At 34.1% G+C, this 22,238-nt stretch overlaps 2 protein-coding genes across 4 annotated transcripts in view; both read right to left on the bottom strand.

The window, feature by feature from the left end:
* Nucleotides 1–982: 982 nt before the first annotated feature.
* Nucleotides 983–11,948, bottom strand: LOC127812211 (homogentisate 1,2-dioxygenase). 3 transcript variants are annotated; one of them, XM_052352587.1, is made up of 9 exons: nt 11,542–11,948; nt 4,668–4,848; nt 3,885–3,981; nt 3,160–3,327; nt 2,861–3,036; nt 2,661–2,730; nt 2,416–2,570; nt 1,803–1,886; nt 983–1,400 (listed from the first exon to the last, which is right to left on the bottom strand). In XM_052352587.1, exons 1-9 carry the CDS (start codon nt 11,733–11,735, stop codon nt 1,152–1,154), a joined length of 1,374 nt encoding a protein of 457 aa, XP_052208547.1. In that variant the 5' UTR covers nt 11,736–11,948; the 3' UTR covers nt 983–1,151. The 3 variants fall into 3 exon arrangements, with proteins under 3 accessions (XP_052208547.1, XP_052208546.1, XP_052208548.1); XM_052352586.1 differs by having other exon boundaries at nt 3,885–3,964; nt 4,618–4,848; nt 11,542–11,946; XM_052352588.1 differs by lacking the exon at nt 11,542–11,948 and adding an exon at nt 5,277–5,776 and having other exon boundaries at nt 3,885–3,964; nt 4,618–4,848.
* Nucleotides 11,949–20,842: 8,894 nt separating this feature from the next.
* The window catches only part of LOC127810829 (uncharacterized), a 52,571-nt gene continuing 51,175 nt past the window's right edge, over nt 20,843–22,238 (bottom strand). Inside the window, exons 8-9 of the mRNA XM_052350392.1 lie at nt 21,725–22,030; nt 20,843–21,606 (exon numbers count right to left, since the gene is read on the bottom strand). Of these exons, the coding sequence (XP_052206352.1) occupies nt 21,428–21,606; nt 21,725–22,030 (485 nt within the window). The 3' untranslated portion in view covers nt 20,843–21,427. The remainder of the gene's footprint in view (nt 21,607–21,724; nt 22,031–22,238) is intronic.

The following is a 22,238-nucleotide window of genomic DNA, read 5'->3' as shown; positions in this document are numbered from 1 at the left end:
TAAAATATATGGGGTAGGCCAAATGCATACTCTTATATTTGAAGGAAGTAGGAGTGCATGATGTCTTTTACCCAAGATATAATAAAAATAGTTTTGTTAATTCTCAAAATAACTATTATGCAAATCTAAAGTGGATGATGTATTTTACTATAAAAATAATTTTGTTAATTGTCAAAATAATTAATATAACAAAATAACATTATGTGAAAAAAAAGTATTGTTAAAATTTATAATTTTGAGAACAAAGAAGACAAAAGCAATTTAATGATAAAGTACTTTTCTACTAGTATAAAGACATGTAATATAATTTATTGGTCAGAGTTAGATTTTAATTATTTGAGTTTTAACACTTGACATATCGTGTTTAACTAATCTATATAATATACAAAGATAGTCTCTCGCATCCTACAAAACCATATAATACCATAAAAATATTAGGTGTTAGTGAAAGGTAATGGGATGAAATTGTAAAAATAATTTATTCACAAATTAAAGAATAAAACTATGTGAAAAAATTCACACATTGTGAACGACTAATGTTTTAGTTCCAACCCTTGTGGGGGAGGACATCTATTGATCTAGTATAGCAAGACAGCATACATGGCTCATCTTACTAAATAAATAAGAGTTGTCATATTCACATCTTGTCAAGATAGCTGCATCCATGGCATTTAGCATCTTGAGATCAGGCAGGCAAGCAGGCTGAAAGAGACAAAATTGCTCTTGCAGCAACGATTTTTACATCCAATGCAGGGGCAATTTTGTCATTTACTTGTGTAGTCAGGCTATCAAGTTGGTGACAAAATCATTATACTTGTTCAAAGCAAGCCAGCAAGCAATCATGCTAACGAGGGATGATTTCCCTTGGGACATACATGCAACCTTTCCTCATTAGCATGACCAAAAAGCTTCCAAACTCAGCAAATCACACGAAGAAGCATGGAAACCAAGTCAAGAAGGGCTTCTTGCAGCAAGACAACGGTTAGAGGCTTAGAGGTATCCATTTATTGATGATTGTCCAAGGTGCAGCCAATACACAATATGCCTGACTTCTCTTTTCTTGTTTTTTTTTCCTCTACCCTATCATGTACATGTTGTGAACATTTTTCTAGACGAGGAAACACGGCCAGGTTTCATGTCTGAAACCAAACTTATCCATTACGACCTCCACTTCCAGTTTCGTCGTTTCCATTCTGCAACTCCCTTTGTTGATCGTTTTTCGAGTGGTCACCCTTGAAATGGGACTTTAGTCCGATCCAGCACTGGTAATAATCGTGATCCATGAAGGGGGACTCGAGAGCCCATGGGCAGATACGAGGTATTAGACATGACTCGAACATGAAAGCCATGGTATCAGCAATTCTCCGAGGTCCAGCTTCAATTCCAATAGCAATTGTTGCCTGTGATCAGAAAGGAATAAGGTAAAGTTTGAGCATAAATGCCTAGACAACCCAGTTCCAGTTCCAGTTGACTACTCTTATGCTAATCTAGCAGCAAATATGTATTTAATTTTCTGTAATTGTTTTGCCTCAATTATTTTCTCTCTGTGTTTCCATTACCTACATCAACATGCATGCGAGTAACAGTTACAGCCCCCTTCTCTCGATATAGAATATGTAATTCTATCTATAGCATTAGAATTAATTACATAATAGTTCATCAGTTTGTCGTTGTTGCCCAATATCTTACATACCAGGTGCAGCAAGCTCAACTGCTAGACAGACAATTAAACAAGACCAAAATTTTTGAAGACCCCAAGCCAAAAAGGAAGGAAAATCAGTATGGATACTATGCCTAGCTACCTCATAAGTCTTGGTATCAGGACCATGGGGTGTCATGCAGCTGTGAAGGCTTGCACCGCCCGGGAGAAACCCATCAGCTTTTGCCTGAAAATGAAATTATATATGTAAAAAGAAATGCAGCTATGAAGCTAAGTGAAGTTATAAAAATCTATAAAAAAAAAGCTGATGTGAAGCCAAGTATGAGTTTATGCAATCCAATCTAATGCTTATTGTGGATGTTCATGATCACATAAAGGGAAGAAGTCAGTTGGTTTCCTCACTGCTTGCCAGGCAACTAGAAAATGGGTAAAGCTCCAACCTCAAATGTTTCAGAGAATCTTTAATCTTTATCCTTGTCAAGCATACATAAGATCTAATATATGTCTAAAATGGATTCGATTGAGCCCAAAACCAAAGTTTAACCCTGCACCACTCCTTCTGGAGGTGGCATTATATAGCACTCAATTAGCAAGCAGAAGTTAGGATCTTTTCTCCATCCTCCTGCCAAAATGCTCTTAGTTCTAACGCATAAATAAAGAATGGATGTTTTCCAAGCCATGGAGTAAAACAATGACCAAAGTTGCACAAAACTCACCATAACCTAAAAAATAATTCACAAGCTGAAGAGTTTTACCTCATATCCTCCATAGATCAAGCCCATAAATTCACTCATACAATTGCGATGGTAATATGGTGGTCGAAAAGTATGTTCAGCAACCAACCACCGTGGAGGGAAAATGACAAAATCAAGCAATGCAACACCAGGTTTATCTGTTGATGCTGTCAAGACTGTGTCGATTTTGAAATGTAAATCAGAAACTAAAAATGGGTACCAACCAACAAGAAATAAGGCAAGAAGTAGAAGAGATGCTAGCCCACCTGTATTTATTGATGGGTCACTGTGATCAACCAGAACAGTATTATATGGGCAGAACTTACTTAGATCATACTGCAAGCAATGGAATTTTGTTCCATCAGGTGTACTAACATATGTCAGTCACATAAGGAGCACTGATGGGGGAAAAAGAACTGCTCTTTATTCCATAAATGTGGAAGGATGCATTCAAACAAATACATACCTTAAATGGGACATAATTACCATGCCAGGCAACCACATTGAATGGGGAGAAATCCTGCTTCGCGGTAAAAAGTTCACCACCAAACTTCTGTACAATTGTATACCCTGGACGAGATCTGTCTTCAAACCAGGCCATGGGAGCAAGGAAATCCCTTGGAGCAGCAAGACCATTAGCACCTAAACATAACAGAGAACAGAAGTTATAAATACAATTCACTGAATTGAAATGTGCAATAACACAATACAATATGTCTTGAGAAAACAATTAAGTAGCAACTCAAAGTCACAGGAATTATGTACCTATTGGCCCAAGATCAGGAAGTTGGAAATGGTTGCCAAACACTTCAGCAACATATCCACGTGATGGGCCATCTGGCAGGTTAACAACGAAACGGAATCCTTGAGGTAAAACAACAATTTCACCAGGAGAGACTTGCAATCTTCCACATTCAGTTGTGATCCATAATCCTACATAATAGATAACAGAAAGAAAGAAACTATCTTGACACAGTTCTTCGTATGATATTCTAAAAAAAAAACAATCATAAAGGCAGGCAAAGAAAAACTACAGGAAGTAACAGAGATGCATTATAGAGCAGGTAATAAATAAATAAGTAGTAGAAGCTGGTGATGAACTTTTCTTGAATGTCCTAAAGCTGTTATTGCCGCCAAGCCAAGTTAGAAATGGATGTCTTTGTAAGCAATGATGCAAAAACCGATACTCAGGAATAAGGCAAATTACTAATGGGGAATTTAAGTCAAAAGAACCCACTAAAAGGAAGACCGTTTCATTCAGAATCATGGATCCTTAACCAATTCCAAATGCATTCCCTTCATGAATAATAAAAACTGAAGCAGTTTTGCATTTTACCATGTGCCTTTTTCATGAATGATAACTTCTGAACAAGCAAATAGCAAATAAAGGCGAATTCATGTGTAAGACCACGGTTACGTAAAAAACTTTTGGAGCTAATGGAAAAGGAGCACCTACAAATGCCAGGACAAAATTGATGGCTATCACTTACTTCCTTTTTGAGGAACAATCAGAAAGTCGCCATCAGCATTGCAGAAGGCACAATTATCCATTGATTTGTTCGCAGCATACCTACATTCACACATATTCTGCTGCTTATTAAAAGCAGATACATCAAAATTGAACTACCACCGATCCCAACCAATGCTTAAGAGATTATAAAAAGAAAAACACATAAAACAAGTTTATTTCACATTTTGAAATTAACCTTGTTTCAATGTTGTAAATCCATAGGGCATTTCATTGTTGAAAAATAACCTGTCCTTGCAAGAACAATTTATAACGATACAAATATGTCCCCCCTCCCACATGATTTCATTAGTTTTTTCTACAAGCATTTTCAATCTAGTTTTCTGTCTAGAAACATAAATCCATATTGTAGTTTCCAAAGATTGAACCATTGTCATCTTGCATGTTCACTACAATACTAGGCAAACATGATCAATACAACTAGTGTACTATATATATGAAGATATATATGTATATATATTACATGGTTTGCAAACACAAACAATAAAAAAAGAAAGAAAAATTGCTTTTTTGCTGCTCCAACAGTCCCATTGTGGCTAAATGGATCATGTTGCCTCCAAAGTTCCCCCAATTTTCAAAATAAATAAAAGACAAAATAATCTTATATGGATAATGGAAACAATGGAAGAATGCTAGTTACAGTAATGATAGAACACCAAATGAAATTAGTTAACAAAGTTCAGAATACCAATTACATGTGAATGGCATAACCATGTCTAAGGTAAGAGCTGCCAGCCCCACATACTGTGTATAAACCATCAATAAAATCAGTTGGTGACTCAGGAATTTCTACAGGCTTCCAGCGTAGTTGAGTTGGGGTAGCAGAGCTGTTAGACTGGTTGAATTCACTCACAAGCTTCTCATGACTTGGTAGTCGAGGTGTAAACGGTTCGTGTGTAACTGATGGTTTGATACGATATAGCCAACTGCGAAGAAACAAAAATTGCTGCAGATCAGTGCTTAACATTACTAGTAATACAGATAAGCCCCCGTTGGCTAAAGTTCAAATGATGCTGAAAACAATTAAGAAAAGTGTTGAAGATAATCTTGGAAAAGATAAAGCCGAAATTATATCTTGGAGATTTGAAACTAAAGGCCAGATAAGAAGATAGAAGATAAAGCTTTTTTATATCCGAAAAAATTAAGTTTTATTATCTAAATAAGTTGTTATTAATTTGTAATTTAAATGTCCTATTTTTTAGCTTGGAGATAGGTTGTATTGCTGTATTTAACACAGCCGTGTATCACAGAATAGTTAGAGTTGTTATGTGCTTTGGATCTCTTCTAAATCAGAATTGTTGATTCTCTAAATTCTTCATGGTATCAGAGCTTAGGTTTCTGTAAATTACCATACCTTCCGTAGCACATTAACTCTCCTCAATATGGCCGATTTCTCAACCACCAGTGCAACCTCCAATATCGCGCCTTCCGCAGCACGATCAGTTCTTCCATCCCCTTCGCCTATCTCGGTAGACAATCATACCCTTCAAATCACACAGCATAAGCTTGCCGGAACCAATTATCGGGAATGGTCTCAGTCGGTTATGTTAGTGATGAAAGGAAAAGGCAAGATGGGTTATCTCACAGGCAGAACAACACAACCAGATGCTGATACACCCGAGTATAGTACCTGGGATGCTGAAAACTCCATAGTGATGGCTTGGATCATCAATTCTATGGAGCCAAAGATAGGGAGAACCTACCTATTCTATAAGACAGCCAAGGAAGTGTGGGATGCCGTTCAAAGTCTGTATTCGGATATGGAAAATGCAGCACAATGCTTTGAGGTAAGATCGGCCTTAAGAACCACCCGCCAAGGTAACAACTCGGTCACTAATTACTACAATATTCTATCTGAACTATGGCAGGAGATGGATCTATATTATGATATAAACTGGGAGTGTACAAAAGATGGAGTGGGGTATGCTAAGATGGTCGAGAAGGAGCGGGTGTTTGATTTCTTGCAGGGACTAAACTCTGACTTAGATGAAGTCAGAGGACGACTCCTGGGGATAAAACCCTTTCCTTCCATCAAGGAGGCCTTTGCCGAAGTAAGGAGGGAAGAAAGCAGAAAAAAGGTGATGATGCACACAGCAACGGAAGTTAACAATCAGGGTGGATCAGCACTTGCAGTCTCCAAACAAAGGACAACAGCACCTCGAGGAGATCATACAAGAGATAAATCTTGGTGTGATCATTGCAAGAAACCAAACCACACCAAAGAAAACTGCTGGAAGTTACATGGAAGGCCGGCTAATTGGAAGGGGAGAAACCAGAATCAGAAAAAACCACAACTAGCCTATGCAGCAGATACAGAAGAAGGTACAAGTATCACCCTAACGTCCAACCAGTTGGAAATCCTGCAACAAGTTTTAAACCAAACAAGGGTTACAAAACCCACTGATTCTGAGGAAGTATCAATCCCAACAACCTCCCATGTAAAACAAGGTATAGTTTATGATTGTTATCTCTCTAAGCTGCTTAATAAGAATGATTGGATTGTTGACACGGGAGCTTCCGACCATATGACCGGATCTCTTTGTGGTATGATGGATTACAAACGTTGTGAGAAGAATACAAGGGTAACTATGGCAGATGGTGCAATATCACATGTTGAAGGTGAAGGTTCGGTATATCTAGATGGTTTATGGCTGAAATATGTTCTATATGTGCCTTCATTAAAATGCAATTTGCTGTCTATCAGCAAAGCTACTAGAGATATGCATTGTAAAGTGACGTTTTTTCCTACTCATTGCGTGTTTCAGGACCTTGTTTTGGGGAAGATGATTGGCAATGCTAAGGAGAGAGAAGGCCTTTACTATGTGCAAGGATCGGCTGCAGCTCCTGTTTTTCTCTCTAGGTTACAGAATTCTTTTGTTTCCTCTACTGTTTCAGATTCTAACATCTACTTATGGCACAAAAGATTAGGTCATCCGAATTTTCGATATTTAAAGATTTTATACCCTCATTTATTTAGCAATAATATGAGTGATTCATTCAATTGTGAAGAGTGTATTCTTGCTAAACAAACTAAATCTTCTCATCCTATTCATGCATATCAACCAACTAAACCTTTTTACATTATCCATAGTGATATATGGGGGCCAACTAGGTTACCTAATCTAACCAATACTCGTTGGTTTGTCACTTTCATAGATGACCATACTAGGGTATGTTGGGTATTTTTGATGAAGGAAAAATCAGAAGTCTTTAAACTTTTTAGGAACTTTCATCAAATGGTTCTCAACAATTTTCAAACATCCATTCATATCCTTCGTTCGGATAATGGAAAAGAATACTTCTCCTCTGAATTCGAGACATACTTGAGAGACAATGGCATTATTCATCAAAGCACATGTCCCTATAACCCCCACAAAATGGAATTGCCGAGAGGAAAAATCGACATTTGCTAGAAACTGCTCGCACATTGATGTTCTCTAGTTCTGTGCCTACATCCTTTTGGGGAGAAGCCATCCTTACGGAAGCCTATCTCATTAATAGGCTTCCTACTAAGATCCTCAATTTCAAAACCCCATTAAACACTCTCATTACATCATATCCTCTCCTAACCCGCATGTTGAATTCCTTATCCCCTAAAATCTTCGGATGTACAGCCTACGTTCACAATTATCACTCAAAATTGCATCCTAAGTCCTTAAAGTGTGTGTTTGTTGGCTACTCGCCCACCCAACCAGGATACAAATGTTATTGTCCTAACACTAAAAAGTTTTTGGTATCATGTGATGTCTCTTTTCTCGAGAATCAGTCTTATTATCCTACCACTAACCTGCAGGGGGAGATGACTAGGGCAGTTTTTGGTAGAGATAATTGTTGGGATGTTAGTATTTTGCCTGAAACAGCTGTTCCTTCTACTCCTATTCCAAATACTGTAACTTATTCAAGGGGAGAACAGCAGAAATCTGCTACAGAAAAAACTGCAACTGATCCTGATCCTGAATCAAAGCTGCCACTCAAGGTATATTCAAGAAGAAAGGATCTCAAACCAAGGCAAGACCAATCATCATTCCTGGAACAAGGTCCAACACATGGAGAGGGAGCAAGAAATGAATCAGCAATGCCAATTGAAGATCGCAATAGAATACAGAATGCTGAATCAGAAACAAGGAATTCGGAGACTGAATCAGTTGATCTGGATGTCCCAATTGCTTGGAGAAAAGGGGTAAGATCATGTACTAAACACCCCATTGCTAATCATTTGGTGTATTCTCGGCTTTCCCCAGGTTTCAGGGCATTTACTATAAAAATGGATGAGGTGTACATACCAAAAAACATTGGTGAAGCTCTACAAAATCCTGATTGGAAAAAGGCTGTAATGGAAGAAATGGATGCCCTAATAAAAAATGGCACGTGGGAACTGGTTGAACTACCTGAGAACAAGAAAGCGGTAGGAAGTAAATGGGTTTTCACAACAAAACATAGAGCTGATGGGAGCATTGAACGATACAAAGCAAGGTTGGTGGCCCAAGGATTCACACAAACCCAAGGTATAGATTATGAAGAGACCTTTGCACCTGTTGCAAAACTCAATTCTATACATGTGTTATTATCAATTGCAGCCAACTTAGATTGGGAACTACACCAACTTGATATAAAGAATGCGTTTTTGAATGGAGAGCTAGAAGAAGAGATATATATGAGAAATCCTCCCGGATTTGAAGAAAAAGGGAAGGTTTGCAGATTAATCAAATCTCTATATGGGCTAAAACAATCTCCTAGGACCTGGTTCAAGCGATTTAGTACCACATTACATCAGCTGGGGTATCAACAAGGGCAGTCTGATCATACCCTATTTACTAAACATGCTGCTAATGGTCTAAAAACAATTTTAATTGTCTATGTGGATGACATTATTATTACAGGTAATGATCATCAGGAGATCAAAGCTTTAAAAGAACAATTACAACTGACTTTTGAAGTGAAAGACCTTGGGCAGATGAGATACTTTCTTGGGATGGAAGTAGCAAGGAGCAAGGAGGGAATTCTTATATCTCAAAGAAAATATACACTAGACCTACTCAAAGAAACAGGCAAGTTGGGTTGTAGACCAACTAGTACCCCACTAGAACCCAATTGGAAGGCCAATATAGATGGGACAGGAAAAGAAGTAAATAAGGAGCGGTATCAAAGATTAGTGGGGAGGCTAATATACTTATCTCTTACCAGACCAGACATTTCATACGCAGTAAGTAAGGTAAGTCAATACATGCATTCACCTCATGACAAACATCTTGATGCAGTTTATCATATCCTAAGATACCTGAAAGGAACTCCTGGTAAGGGTATTTTATTCAAAAAAATATGAAGACCGAGGAATTCAAGGGTTTGTGGATGCTGATTGGACAGGTTCAGTTGAAGATAGTAAATCAACTTTTGGTTATTGCACAAAGCTGTGGGGAAATATTGTCACATGGAGAAGCAAAAAACAGAGTGTGGTAGCAAGAAGTAGTGCTGAAGCAGAGTATCGAGCTATAGCTCAAGGAGTCTGTGAAATAATATGGCTGGAAAAATTTATGAATGATTTAAAGATGACTAATATTGATCCTACAAGATTATACTGTGATAGTAAATCTGCCATCAGTATAGTAAACAATCCAGTTCAACATGACCGGATGAAACATGTAAGAATTGATAGGCACTTCATCAAGCAAGAGATTGAAGATGGTGGAATAAACCTAATGTACATTCCTACTGGCCTACAAGAAGCTGACATCTTTACAAAAGCAATGAACAAACAAGGCTTTGAAGTAATAAGAGGCAAGCTGGGAATAAAGGATATCTATGCTCCAGCTTGAGGGAGAGTGTTGAAGATAATCTTGGAAAAGATAAAGCCGAAATTATATCTTGGAGATTTGAAACTAAAGGCCAGATAAGAAGATAGAAGATAAAGCTTTTTTATATCCGAAAAAATTAAGTTTTATTATCTAAATAAGTTGTTATTAATTTGTAATTTAAATGTCCTATTTTTTAGTTTGGAGATAGGTTGTATTGTTGTATTTAACATAGCTGTGTATCACAGAATAGTTAGAGTTGTTATGTGCTTTGGATCTCTTCTAAATCAGAATTGTTAATTCTCTAAATTCTTCAAAAAGAATGAAAAATTTAGGCATAAATGGAAAATATGGATGGTAATTCCACAAGAACACGTATGCAGGTCTTCTAAAGCGCTATAGAACAATCCATTTTCATTCTCTCTCATTTCTTCAAAATACTAATAAATATATGTAGACTGCAAAAGTTAATCTTTATCTATGAAACAAGTAGAACCCTGTTAAAGAACTAAGATGTAAATTGAGACTCTGTTTGTTTTGGTGTAGGAAAACAATTTTCTATTTTTTGGTGTTCGGTTGACCCAAAAAAAATGAAAAATATTTTGTAATGAAAATATTTTACACCGAAGGATGTACAATAATTTACCAATTCAAAATCCGTAAGTTATTTTCCTATTTACACCAAAGTTAACAAATTGTTTTCTTCTTTTGTCACAACATCTTCACATATATGTATGTGTATACCCATAAATACATATAGACATACATGTACATATATATAAATACATACATATGCATACACATACACATACATTTACATACATACGTATACATAGACATACATGCATGCATGCGCGCACGCACGCATATACATGCACATTCACACACAGATATACATACAGACATGTATGTACATATATACATATAAATATATACTCATAATTCATACCTATATATTTATATATACATATAACTAATTTTTGGAAAATATTTTACACTGCAAACAAACACTAAAAATAAGATAAAAGATAATCTTCGGTGTAAAACATTTTACATTTAAAAATATTTTCCAATGTAAAATATTTATTTTATGTCTAAAGAAAGGGAGCCTAAACCTAGAATAGACTTCAGTATTTTCAAGAAAGGCTCAAATTCATCAGATTGGAAAGCAGGAACCTATGTATCTGAATATCTCTACGATCCTGTGTTATTAGATATTCCAGCATATATGCTAGATGGAATCTACTACTTGTAAGTAACTGATTCAAGCCTTCAGATTTTATTCTGATTAGTGTAGGATTGCACTTTCCTTATTTGACTTGTCAGCTTCACCTATAATCAGGTTGGTTTTTTTAAGTATAATTCCAAAATCATAGTGTGCACTATACATGTGACAATATGTGATTGGTTTGGGGCACCAATTTTCTTCACTAACGTGGTGCCTTGGAGGCACAAAATAATTTCTCCCGTACACCCACACACTATCTGGTTATCAGATACATCATCAAATGTGCCCTATTTTGGCCCAAAATCTTCAACCCTTATTTTAAACTAAATAAATAAAAACAAATCACTTGGCCTAGGAGCCATCATTTACAATTAAAAGCTTATTTGTATATAAACTCAAGCTCTTAAATTTAAAAGGGCGTTATAGTATCTCCACTACCAGTACCAAATAGATACGTTGGATCGAAGCTGCCATCCATAAATGATTGATTCCTTCAAATCCTAATGTTCTTAGAGTAAAATTACAATTATCTTTAACTGGGTACAGGCCTCCCGGGTCTTGTGAGCTTCGAAAAAGAATTAAGGAAACTAATGAATACCTACCTTCTGGAGTTGAGCTTGCGAGGAGTGGTGAAGGAGGTGCCGGAGATCTGCTCGGCGTAGAGGCCGAGGGGGCAAAGAAGAGGGCTGTTCTGACCCTGAGGCAGCGCTCCGGGGATCGCCTCTGACCAGAAGTCGTTCCCGAAGCCCGAAAGGTACTCCAAATTCGCCAGAAATTCCAGAGTGTCGGACTCCATCACTCAACCGGAGAAGAAACGGAAGAGGTGATCCAAGGACCAAGGTATTCTAGAGACGTGCGCAATATTTATTCATAACATGAATTAAAAAGACATATTTTCTATTTCCGGGAAAACAAAACAATTACAAAAAAAAAAAAAAACAGAAGCCATCTCTCGTTTCATCCGGAAGGAAAGAAAGAACAGAAAAGAGTGTTTATCTTTCCAACACCAACCGGTTGGTAGTTACCGGTTGTTGTGGTCACAAGTTCTGCAATTCCAAAATATCGCCTTCTATTACTGTTCTGAGTAACCTCTAAGTTTAAAAGGTAAATTTACACGTTTCTCCTATTTATTGAAAAATATTGATTATTTTTATATTTTTAAAAATATTGTCGCATAAATACAATAATATAGTTTGTAATGAGAGATTCGTCTTTAAAGAATTCTACAAAACAAAAAATGATTAGAGAGTATAGGACGTTACATGTGCAAATATTTTAATTCTTAAATTAAATTTTTAAAAAAAGTTGCAAAACTATTTTGCGAGATAGAAATGTGTTACTTAGTAAAACGGGTTCTTCTTTATTTATAGCTGAAGTATATGAGAAGTTATAAAGATTCTTAACTTTTTGGAATTGGCAGGGATCCCATAAATTTCTATCCATCACACAATTTTTGAAAAAAAAATTTGTAGGTGTGTTTGTATGTCTCTATCATGGGAATACCCTGTAAGACGCTCTTCGACAGACCTTGCAAACTCTCTCAGAGTTTCTTGGTCCTCCCTTACAAAAGTCTATCGAGAAGATCTCTTGGGCCCGCTTTCAATGATTAGCTTCTTACCCTTGAATTGTATTAGTTTGCCACTTTCCTATCATAAGCAACTAGTCGGATACATGCTTGATCCCTTTGTTCTTCTAAAAGGTTCAAGTTTTCCTTTAGGGTTTAGAGTTTGCTTCCTTGTTGAATTCTACCAACCTGGGGGATCCAGCTCTAATCTAGATAGGAATGAGTACCTTTATCCCATAAACAAGATTGACTGCTGTCTCATTAGTAGAAACTCTGCTAATTGTTTGATATACCCATAATATGAAAGGTAGCTCATTCGCTGAAGCTTCCTTAGCCTTTTCCAAACAAGTTTTTAGCCCATGCAAAATAGTCCTATTATTAACTTATGTCTTCCTATTAGCCTAAGGCTATGCTATCGAAGCTATTCTTCGTTGTATTCCCAGTGTTGTAACCTACCCTCAGGAGTAGTTCCCTCGGGAAAGTCTTTGGAGATAACCTTCGGAGGTGGAGGTCATTCTTGGGAAGGATGTTCCTCTCAGAAAGGTTTTCAGGGCAAGCCTCTTGAATCCTATCTTGCATATGCCAACCTGGTCAAGCAATTGTTTCAAGAAAGCCTTCAAGGAGACATATTTCCCACATTGATTGACCCCACTTTGTCCCACACAATTGTAGCGACCCGTAAATCATAATTTAATTTAATTATTGGTTTATTGGGTTAATTTAATTTAAGGGAAATAATAATATATCTTGTTGGCATTAATAATAATAATTTTTTATGTTTTAAGAAAATAGGAAATTAGGTTAATTAATTATTTTTTTCTAGAATATTTATGGGAATAGGAAAAAAATTGAAATAAATTAAATTGTGAGATTTCTAGAAGTTTTGGGTGTCAGTATAAATATTTAGCGAGGTGTGTGTGTGAATTTCTAAAGATGGAGGGGGGGTCGGTGTGATTTCTGAAAAAGGGACCAAGGGTCCCTTTAAATTTAATGGGCCACGCTATATGTATGAAGGCAGCGTGTGGAGGCAGAGGCGGTCGCGAGTTTGAGCCCACGGGTGTGCACGCAAGGCTAGAAAAATTGGCTGATTTTTTAATCAACCAATTGGCGTCCAAAATGATGTCGTTTCGTCAAGGGTAGTGGCCTCCCAGCGCTAGTCTCGCGGCTGCCACGTGGCTTCCTCCCAGCCGTTCATTTTTGCTCAATTTAAAGCCCAATTCGGGCATTCTTGATGCGGCAGAACAACTAGCAAAAATTGGAAAAAAGGAACAGTGCGCGCGGGCACAAAGATTGGAAGAATTTGGGAGAAATTGAGGTTTTAAATCAAGTTTAATTGAAGATTTAATTAGTCGGGTAAGTAGAGAAGCTATTATTAATTATTTTGTACGGTTGGAATTTCATTTAGAGCTTAATTTTATTAATTTTGGTAAATTATTGTGATATTGCAATTTGTATAATTTTTACCACTTGGGGGGCAAAACAAGCCTAAGGATATCTTCGTTAAGGTAAGTTCTTTATTCCCTCTGCGACGTTTCGTTCGTTGTCAATTTATTTAACTTCCCTTCGTTTGTTTCGGCCGTTTAATTAATTACGGAATTTTGAGTTGTTCGTTTTAAATTTAATTTATTAAGCTGGCCTCAAGGATTTTATTTGTTGGTTGCCTACGGGGGTTTGTGTCACCCCATGCCTGTGGGAATGATGTCGTACTCTTTCAGGGATTAGGCTCTTAGATTATGGACTCATGGCTGCTAATAGGCTAGAGCCATTAGACAGTAGGGGCAGGGGTCAGTTGTTTAGTGACATTGGAGTGGCTACGGTACGATCTCCCTTAGGCCATCGGCCGCGCACTCCTAGCCATTGACCGTCGACCGATGCCAGGCACTGCTAACTAGCTCTGCCGTTATGTGGTTATAGTATGACTGATTATATTTTATTTCTGTTGCATGGTTTGGTATGCACATGGGTATGGGCTGCATGTTGGGGTTTTCATAATCTGGTTATGCTTGGACACGGACATCCTAGTATTGTTAGTTGCATCTGGCACGGGCATATGCATCGCGTGTGGTTTACTATATGGGCGAAGCATCTGCCTAATGCCTGGATGTATGAGCGCTAGTGTATCTAGTTGATGCTTACTACGCCTTGCATTTTTATATGCGCATTGCATGGTTACTTTATGTACAGTGGTCTCGGACGGGAGTACCATTCCGAGGGAGCCTAGGGCTCAGTTATTCAGAGGCTCGGGTGTCGGGAGTATCAACCCGAGGAGTGCGCACGAGTTTGTTGAAGACATATGTTGTCTCGCAGGGCAGCGGCAGGTTGGTATGGGACTTGGGTGCCGGGTGTCTTGTGTGGGTCCCAAGGACCGGTATGTATTTTTCTTATGCTATCCTATTGTGTTGTAGTGTCTCATGGCTTGTGTGTATGTGTGGGACTGTGTTTGGGGTGATCTCCTATTCTATTTACTTTATAGCCTTCTTTTTCTTATAGCTTGCTGAATCTTACGACTCACCTTGTTTTCCATCATTCCAGATAAGGGTAAAATGAAGTTCAAGGGCGAGGATCGCACCACCTAGCAGCCATCCATGTCGGTAGGGTGTACAGTTAGCTTGCCCTCGTAGTCTCTGATGTTTGGCAGGATTTTTGTCCTTTATTTTTTACTGTGAGGGATCGTTTCTTGTACCTTCTATTTGTTGGCACAGGTGTTTGCATATATATTTTATGCTATGCGATCGCTGTTCCAATGGGGTACTTGTGGGCATGCATGTATATAGCCTTGCTTTTGCTGTTTTATTTCTTGAGTATGCATGCTAGAGTAATTTAGTCTTATGTTTCATTCTTTTTCCTTTCCGTAAGTGATTTTGTTCGAGTAGTCCGGGTGGTTGGGATATCCGGGCGGGGATGCTTACACAATTCCAATAAAGATTTTTTTACTTAAAAAATAAAAATCTAAATGTCATTTTGATTAGGCTTAACTAGCTTCAATTCTCTGACGATTTGGTTTTAGTTCCCAACAGTTCTGATTCCAATTGGAACTGATTTGATAAAAAGATAAAAAAAAAAAAAAAGAAAGAAAGAAAAAAAAAGGCTTTGACTTAATAAAAAGAAAAAAAAGGAAAAAAGGCTTTAACTTAATTTATATAATTTAAGTTATCTACATATCCTTTTGAGATAAAAAAAAAAAACTCAAAATCCACATAATTTACTAACCATTTAAATTTGTAACCCCTTACCTTAATCGAAATTATTTTTAGAAGTACCAGTTATTGTGCTTTCGATTGTAATTTCATATAAATTTTTACTATTATTGCTGACGATCTCTTGTTGTCTAAGTTCCACTTTGGTTCAATTATCCACACATGTTTGTGCCTCAACCGATTCAGGAGTCATACTTATCATGTGTCATCCTGAATACCCCTTCTCTCACTAAATGCTTGTTCAACCACCACTATTGAGATAGGAGTTGCTAAAATTTGTTTGGCAATTTGTGATAAAAAAGGAAAATTGCTTGAATGTTCTTTCCACCATTATAAAATTGAAAATTCTTTCAAATTTGGGAAAATATTAAACTCAAAAGAAGTTGTTAGATATAGATCAAAATTGAAAATTCTTTCAAATTTAGACAAATATTAAACTCAAAAGAAGTTGTTAGATGTAGATCAATTTCATACATAGAACTTGATAAATTCTTTGGTTTCTTTTGCCTTTGAAATAATAGTTGTTTCGCCTTGCTCATTTTAGAAAATTCCTCCATATTTAAAGATTTGTTGGGCAACATTATTAAAATTAACACTAAACTCAATATACATGTCACAAATTAACTTTCTAATGTAATTTACTTTTTGTGCAACATCTTAATCGGTTTTTCCTAAGCATTCAACATGCAAATTCAAATAGTCAAACAAACCATCTAATTTACATCTAGGATAAAAAAACAATAGCAACAAGATAAATTTCAAGAATTTTATCAAAATAATTGCACCATTTTGTTTTCATCAAATTAATTGTTTCTTTTAACTCTTCATCATTTTTATAATCTTGCATAACATTTACAATATTAATGCATACCATTAAAAATAATGAAGGTGCAGTATAATAAACAAGGGACAATGTATATGTAGAATCATTAAACATTTTTAGTAAATTTAAAAAAAAAATCACAAATATTCTATTATTGGGGATATAAAACAATAAAGCCAACATTATTTGCAATAAAAGCACATAACAATTGTCTATGATAAAAAAATTTATTTAATAATTCATAAGTTGAGTTCCAACGTGTTGGAACATTTCTATGAAATTTTTTAGGTCGCATTCCATTTTCTTACAAAATCTAGCCCATTCTTTCATTACTTGTCGATGAGTCCACAAATACAAAATAGCTTTTTAAATAGGGGTAAAGTAAATTTCAAAAGATCTCAATCCATCTTGAACACATAAATTTAATACATGACATGAACATTTTATGTTAAAAAATTTACCATCGAAACTTAGTTTACAAATATTTTCTAATTCTCTAGTAGAAGCACTATTAGCAAAAGCATTGTCAAAACCAATAAAAAAAATTATATTCACTAAATAATATTCTTGCAAAATAGAACTAATAATTTTATAAATATTTTCGGCAATATATCTTTAATCAAAAACTCTAAATGCAATAATACTTTTTTAAATATTTCAACTATCATCAATCTAATGACATATGTAAGGCCCATATATGAAAGCATTTGCCAATTATCACACCAATGTCAATACAAATAATAACTTTACCATTTAAATTTTTAAAAACTTTTTGTAACTCTTTTATTACTTTTTTTTATAAAGTGAATGAAGTATATGTGTAAGAGTAGTTCTAGACACACGTTTCGTCAAATAATTTAAAGTATTTTGACAATAATTAATAAATTCTATTTTTCATCAAAATTTAAAGATAAATATTCAATAAAAATTATTTTAGTTAATTCTTTCCATTTTTTTCACTGGAATAAACATAAAGAGCGAAGGAATTATAAGTTGCAAACCCGACTATTTGAGATTGTGTTTTTTCAAGACCCTTGGATGCTTGCTATTCAAGTGCATCTTAAACGTCCCATATCCACCACCATCTTTGTACTTGAATTGTTGTCTATAATTAGGGGTGTGCACGGGGTTTGGCCATTTTTTAACATTTTCAGTACACCAAGCCACTTGTGCATTTCTTTTATCAAACTAGATCGCGCGGTCTGATTTGGTGCGCGAAAACCGCACCAAAGCACACCTTAAAATGTGGTGCAGTTCGATATGATTTTCATGGTTTGTCCAAAATATCCAAAATATTAATCCACTCATTTTCGTGGTGCGATTTCCATAGTTTCATAAATTATTCATCAACCATTTAACTCATAAATCAAAATAAATAAAAGATTATATATAAACAAAATAAATTGTTTTATATTTTTTTTATTATTACACTAGTGGTGAACCCGTGTGATACACAGAGAGTTTAATTTAAAAATAAAAAAAAATTATTTTAAATAATTTTAACAAAATTAATAATTATATTTTTTTAATCTTTAATTATTTATCAAATTTTAAGTTTAATTAATTATTCGCTATTCAATATATTAATGGATAACACTTTTAATTCAATGTACTGCCATTTAATGTGTTAAAGAATAATTAATACATTAAGTAGATCACTTGACAAAATACTTATAAGATTTTTTATTCATTATATTATATTTATTTATAAATAAATATTATAAAATATATAATATATCCACTCAAAGACATTCGTTATTTTCTATTTATTATATTATAATTATAAATATAAATTAAAACTCTTAAATATGAGTAAGAATAAGTTTTTTCAATAATAACAAAATTTTAAAAATATGAATTTTGATTTCTTCCATAGTCTTAAAAATGTGATAGTTTAAATATTAATTAGCATTGAAAAATCCTAGTATTTGACAACCTTAAATAATTTTTTATAAATTTGTTAAAATATCACATTTTCAAGACTATAATATAATTATTAAAGTAATTAAAAATTAATTAATCACTACTTTTGATTTAATGAAAGTTTTTGAGGGAAAAAATTCACCATTGATTGACACTTGGAAAAATACTTTGTTTGACTATCATATTTTAATATTATATAAATATATATAGAAAAAAGATATAAAGATAATATTTTAAATAAATAGATAATTTTCTATAACTTAATTAATAGTTTAAGTTGTCTATTAATATATCTCATAAAACCAATGCAAATTTAATAAAAATTTTAGAGGCAAAACATAGCTTGGCAAATTTTTGGAGGGAACAAAAATTTGCAAACTATTCTACTTTAATATAATATATTATATATTATTATATTATATAAACATAAAATTTTATTTAATAGATAATTTTTCGTGACTTAGTTAATACTTTAAGTGTCTATTCATATTTCTCATAAATAGTATTTATTTTTTATTAATTAATAGCATTGAAAATTTCATGCAAGTTTAATACAAATTTTAGATGTAAAAAAATAGTTTGACAGATTTTTGGAGGAAAGAAATATTTGCATACTATTCTACTATATATTATTATATTATATTATATAAAGATGTAATTTTATATAAATAAACAATTTTCTGTGACTTAATTAATAATTTAAGTGTCTATTTATATTTCTCATAAATAATATTTATTTTTGATTGATTGATGGATTAATTAAATATTTAATATTCACATAAGAATGTATTGAAAATTCCATAATTAGCATTGAAAAACTCGTGTATTTAAAATTTATTATTAATTTTACAATAATTAGTATATATTATTTCAAAATAATTGAAAGATTTAAATTATTAATGCAAATTACAAAATATAAATTATTAATGCAATAAATACTAAATGCAAATCATTAATGCAAGTTTGGGGGGGGGAATTTTTTTATTAATTACTTATTATTTAAAAGCAATTGAAGGATTTAAATTATTAATGTAAATTATAAATTATAAATTATTAATGCAATAAGTATTAATTAAAAATCATTAATGCAAGTTTTGGGGGAAAATTTCTTTTTTCAAGACTATCCTACTTTTATATATATAAAGATTATACTCAAGTGGTTTAGTTTTAAACCGAATTAAGAAATCCTCAAACTGCAAACTGCACGGTTTGAGGATTTCTCAAACCGTGTTGGACCGCCCCCTTCAAAAAATCATGTGGTGCAGTTCGATTCGGTCACTTTTCATGGTTTGTCGATTTTTTTGAACACCCATCTCTATAATAGTTGCAAGTAACTCGTATAATCCCATTTGCCAAATAAATTTTCTTGAAATGTACCTAAAAAATGTTGGATATCAATATTTTTTCTTTTTTTTTTTTTTGTAGAATGCTCTTGTTGTTGATCATCACCTTTATCATCAATGATTACGTGTTGGTATTCTTATGTAGGAATTTGTTCAAGGAACAATGGCTCACTTTAGGTAGATTTCCCAACCTTACTCTTGTCTTTGTCACTTGATATTTTTTTTGAAAAAAAAAAATTTTGAATAGAATTATAAAAATAATAAAAAAATAATTACAAAATCAAATTATAATTTCTAAATGAAAAAAAAATAAAATTGAGAGAATGATAGTAAGAAGTGAGAATTGAGTTGTGAATGAAAAAATAAAATTAAATGGGGTACTTATAGATTTTTAAATAAGATTTTTAAAAATATTAATAATAATTCAAAATAAAAACAACAGTCAAAAAAAAAAAAAAATATTGATCGTTGCCTATTGTTGGCAGACAACCAGTACAATCTGCAATCTAATTCAAATTGTAATTTTTTATCCTTATTGTAGTACATTATATATTTTATATTTATTTAATTTATTTTTTAACATTTTGAACTAATTTCGATTTCAATTCTAATTCCAATTCTTTATTTTTAGGAACTAAAATCGAAACGTAACTCTTCAGTTTCGATTTTTAAACAAAAATAAAAAAAATAATTTCGATTCAATTTTTAAAAGAACGAGTTTGATTCGGTTCATGATTCAAACCGAACCCTAGTCAAGCATAGTTTTGATAACTTTAATTTATTTTTATTGTTTTTAATTTTTTTTTCTTTCATCATTTTTTAATCATTAGGTTGTGTTTGTTTCATTGGGATGTGCATGGGGGAATGGAAATGAAGATAAAAAAAAATGTTAAACGCATGTTGGGTGAGAAAAGTACTTTCTATTCTATTAAAAATAAAAAAATAGTGTGTGGTTGTAATTTTGAGAAGAATAATCATTCTCTTAAGAATAAAATAATATTGTGTTTGGTTGTAATTTTGAGAAGAATAATCACACTCTAAGAAATGCCCAATCCATCATTCATATGTGAAACAATGCATGCATAAATATAAAGCCACTGTTCCAATTAGCAATCGCTGCTAATCTTGCGGGTCCTCCTTTTCCTGTCGCTTGTATTTGTGTCACAACTGTATGTGTCCACCTTTGTGGTTCATTTAGCCAAAAGAAAATAAAATAAAGGGAAAAAAAAAAAAAAAAAAAAACTATCAAACTCACTCTTAACTGCCCCACTGTACAAGGAAGGAGCAAAGCTCATACACCACTAGCACAGCCATGAAGTTCATGTCATGATCTCCTAAGCTTTCTCCTTGATCCCTTTAGTCCAAAATTCTGCATCATTTCCACTTAGTATCATCTCTTCCAGTTATGGTCCTCTCTTGCGGTCTATCATTCAATCCAATATAGCCTATTTGAAATCTTTTTTTTTTCCTTGGAGCTCTTGCTGGAGCAACATTACCCTTTTTAACTTGGTTATCAGCTCCACTGCAACCAACTAGACTTCTTTCCTTTCTCAGTTCTGTATCGGATGTAAATAAAAAAAAAAAAAGAGGGGAGGGGGGGAGAGAATTCCAGAAGTTTCTTCTCACTCACAAAATATATTACTTCCCATCAAAATTTGAATAGAATCCAACACAATTGAGCATATGCAATTTCAACGACAGGAACAAATCTCTATCCTGGTTTTCTAAAACTATGTAAGCCTTTACAACATATTCAAAGTGTGGCCCATACATATGAGATGCAGAGGCTGCTTTGTAAGTCAGGAGTTGCAAATCGCCTGCATCAATTAGGAGGAGAAAAGACTGCATATCAGTAGATGAATGTATGTTTTAAGTTGAGTAGGTCATCATCAAAGGTTGTGCCCGAAAAGTACATTAAATTACCAATAAGAATACCTGCTTCAATTTCTGACTTGATAATGTTCAGGCTGAAGTGACGTGTTAGCCACCATCTGCAACGAAACCTCCAAGTCTTCCCAGAAATTCCCTGGGTAAATATTTCAGGAATCCTATTGAAACGAACAGAACATCGTTGCTTATTTATGCCTTCTTTTCCATCCAGGCACATTGACAGTCGATCTTCTTCGCAGCTATAAATCTTGAGAAAGCAAGACGCAAACTCTCTCCATATATTGCATTCTGGATAGGTGGCATCTAAATGCAACGCTATCATTTCTAACAGGTGCTGAGGGCTATAGTCCCCTGCAAATATGGCCAAAAAAGTTATGTTCAAGCAATCAAATCAATCCTCCAGCAATTTTTCTATAGCACATATCAATAATTTTGTTGCTTCTTAATAATTTCCCGTATAACAAGTCTGCTCATCAATTATTAGAACAGTAATGTAGGATATCCATTCAATAATAGTAGACATGACTCAGCCAGAATGTGAATTATGAAATCCCAAAAC

The sequence above is a fragment of the Diospyros lotus genome, chromosome 10, assembly GCF_014633365.1.
Source record: "Diospyros lotus cultivar Yz01 chromosome 10, ASM1463336v1, whole genome shotgun sequence".
NCBI lineage: Eukaryota > Viridiplantae > Streptophyta > Magnoliopsida > Ericales > Ebenaceae > Diospyros > Diospyros lotus.
This window is presented reverse-complemented; position numbering and strand designations above follow the sequence as displayed.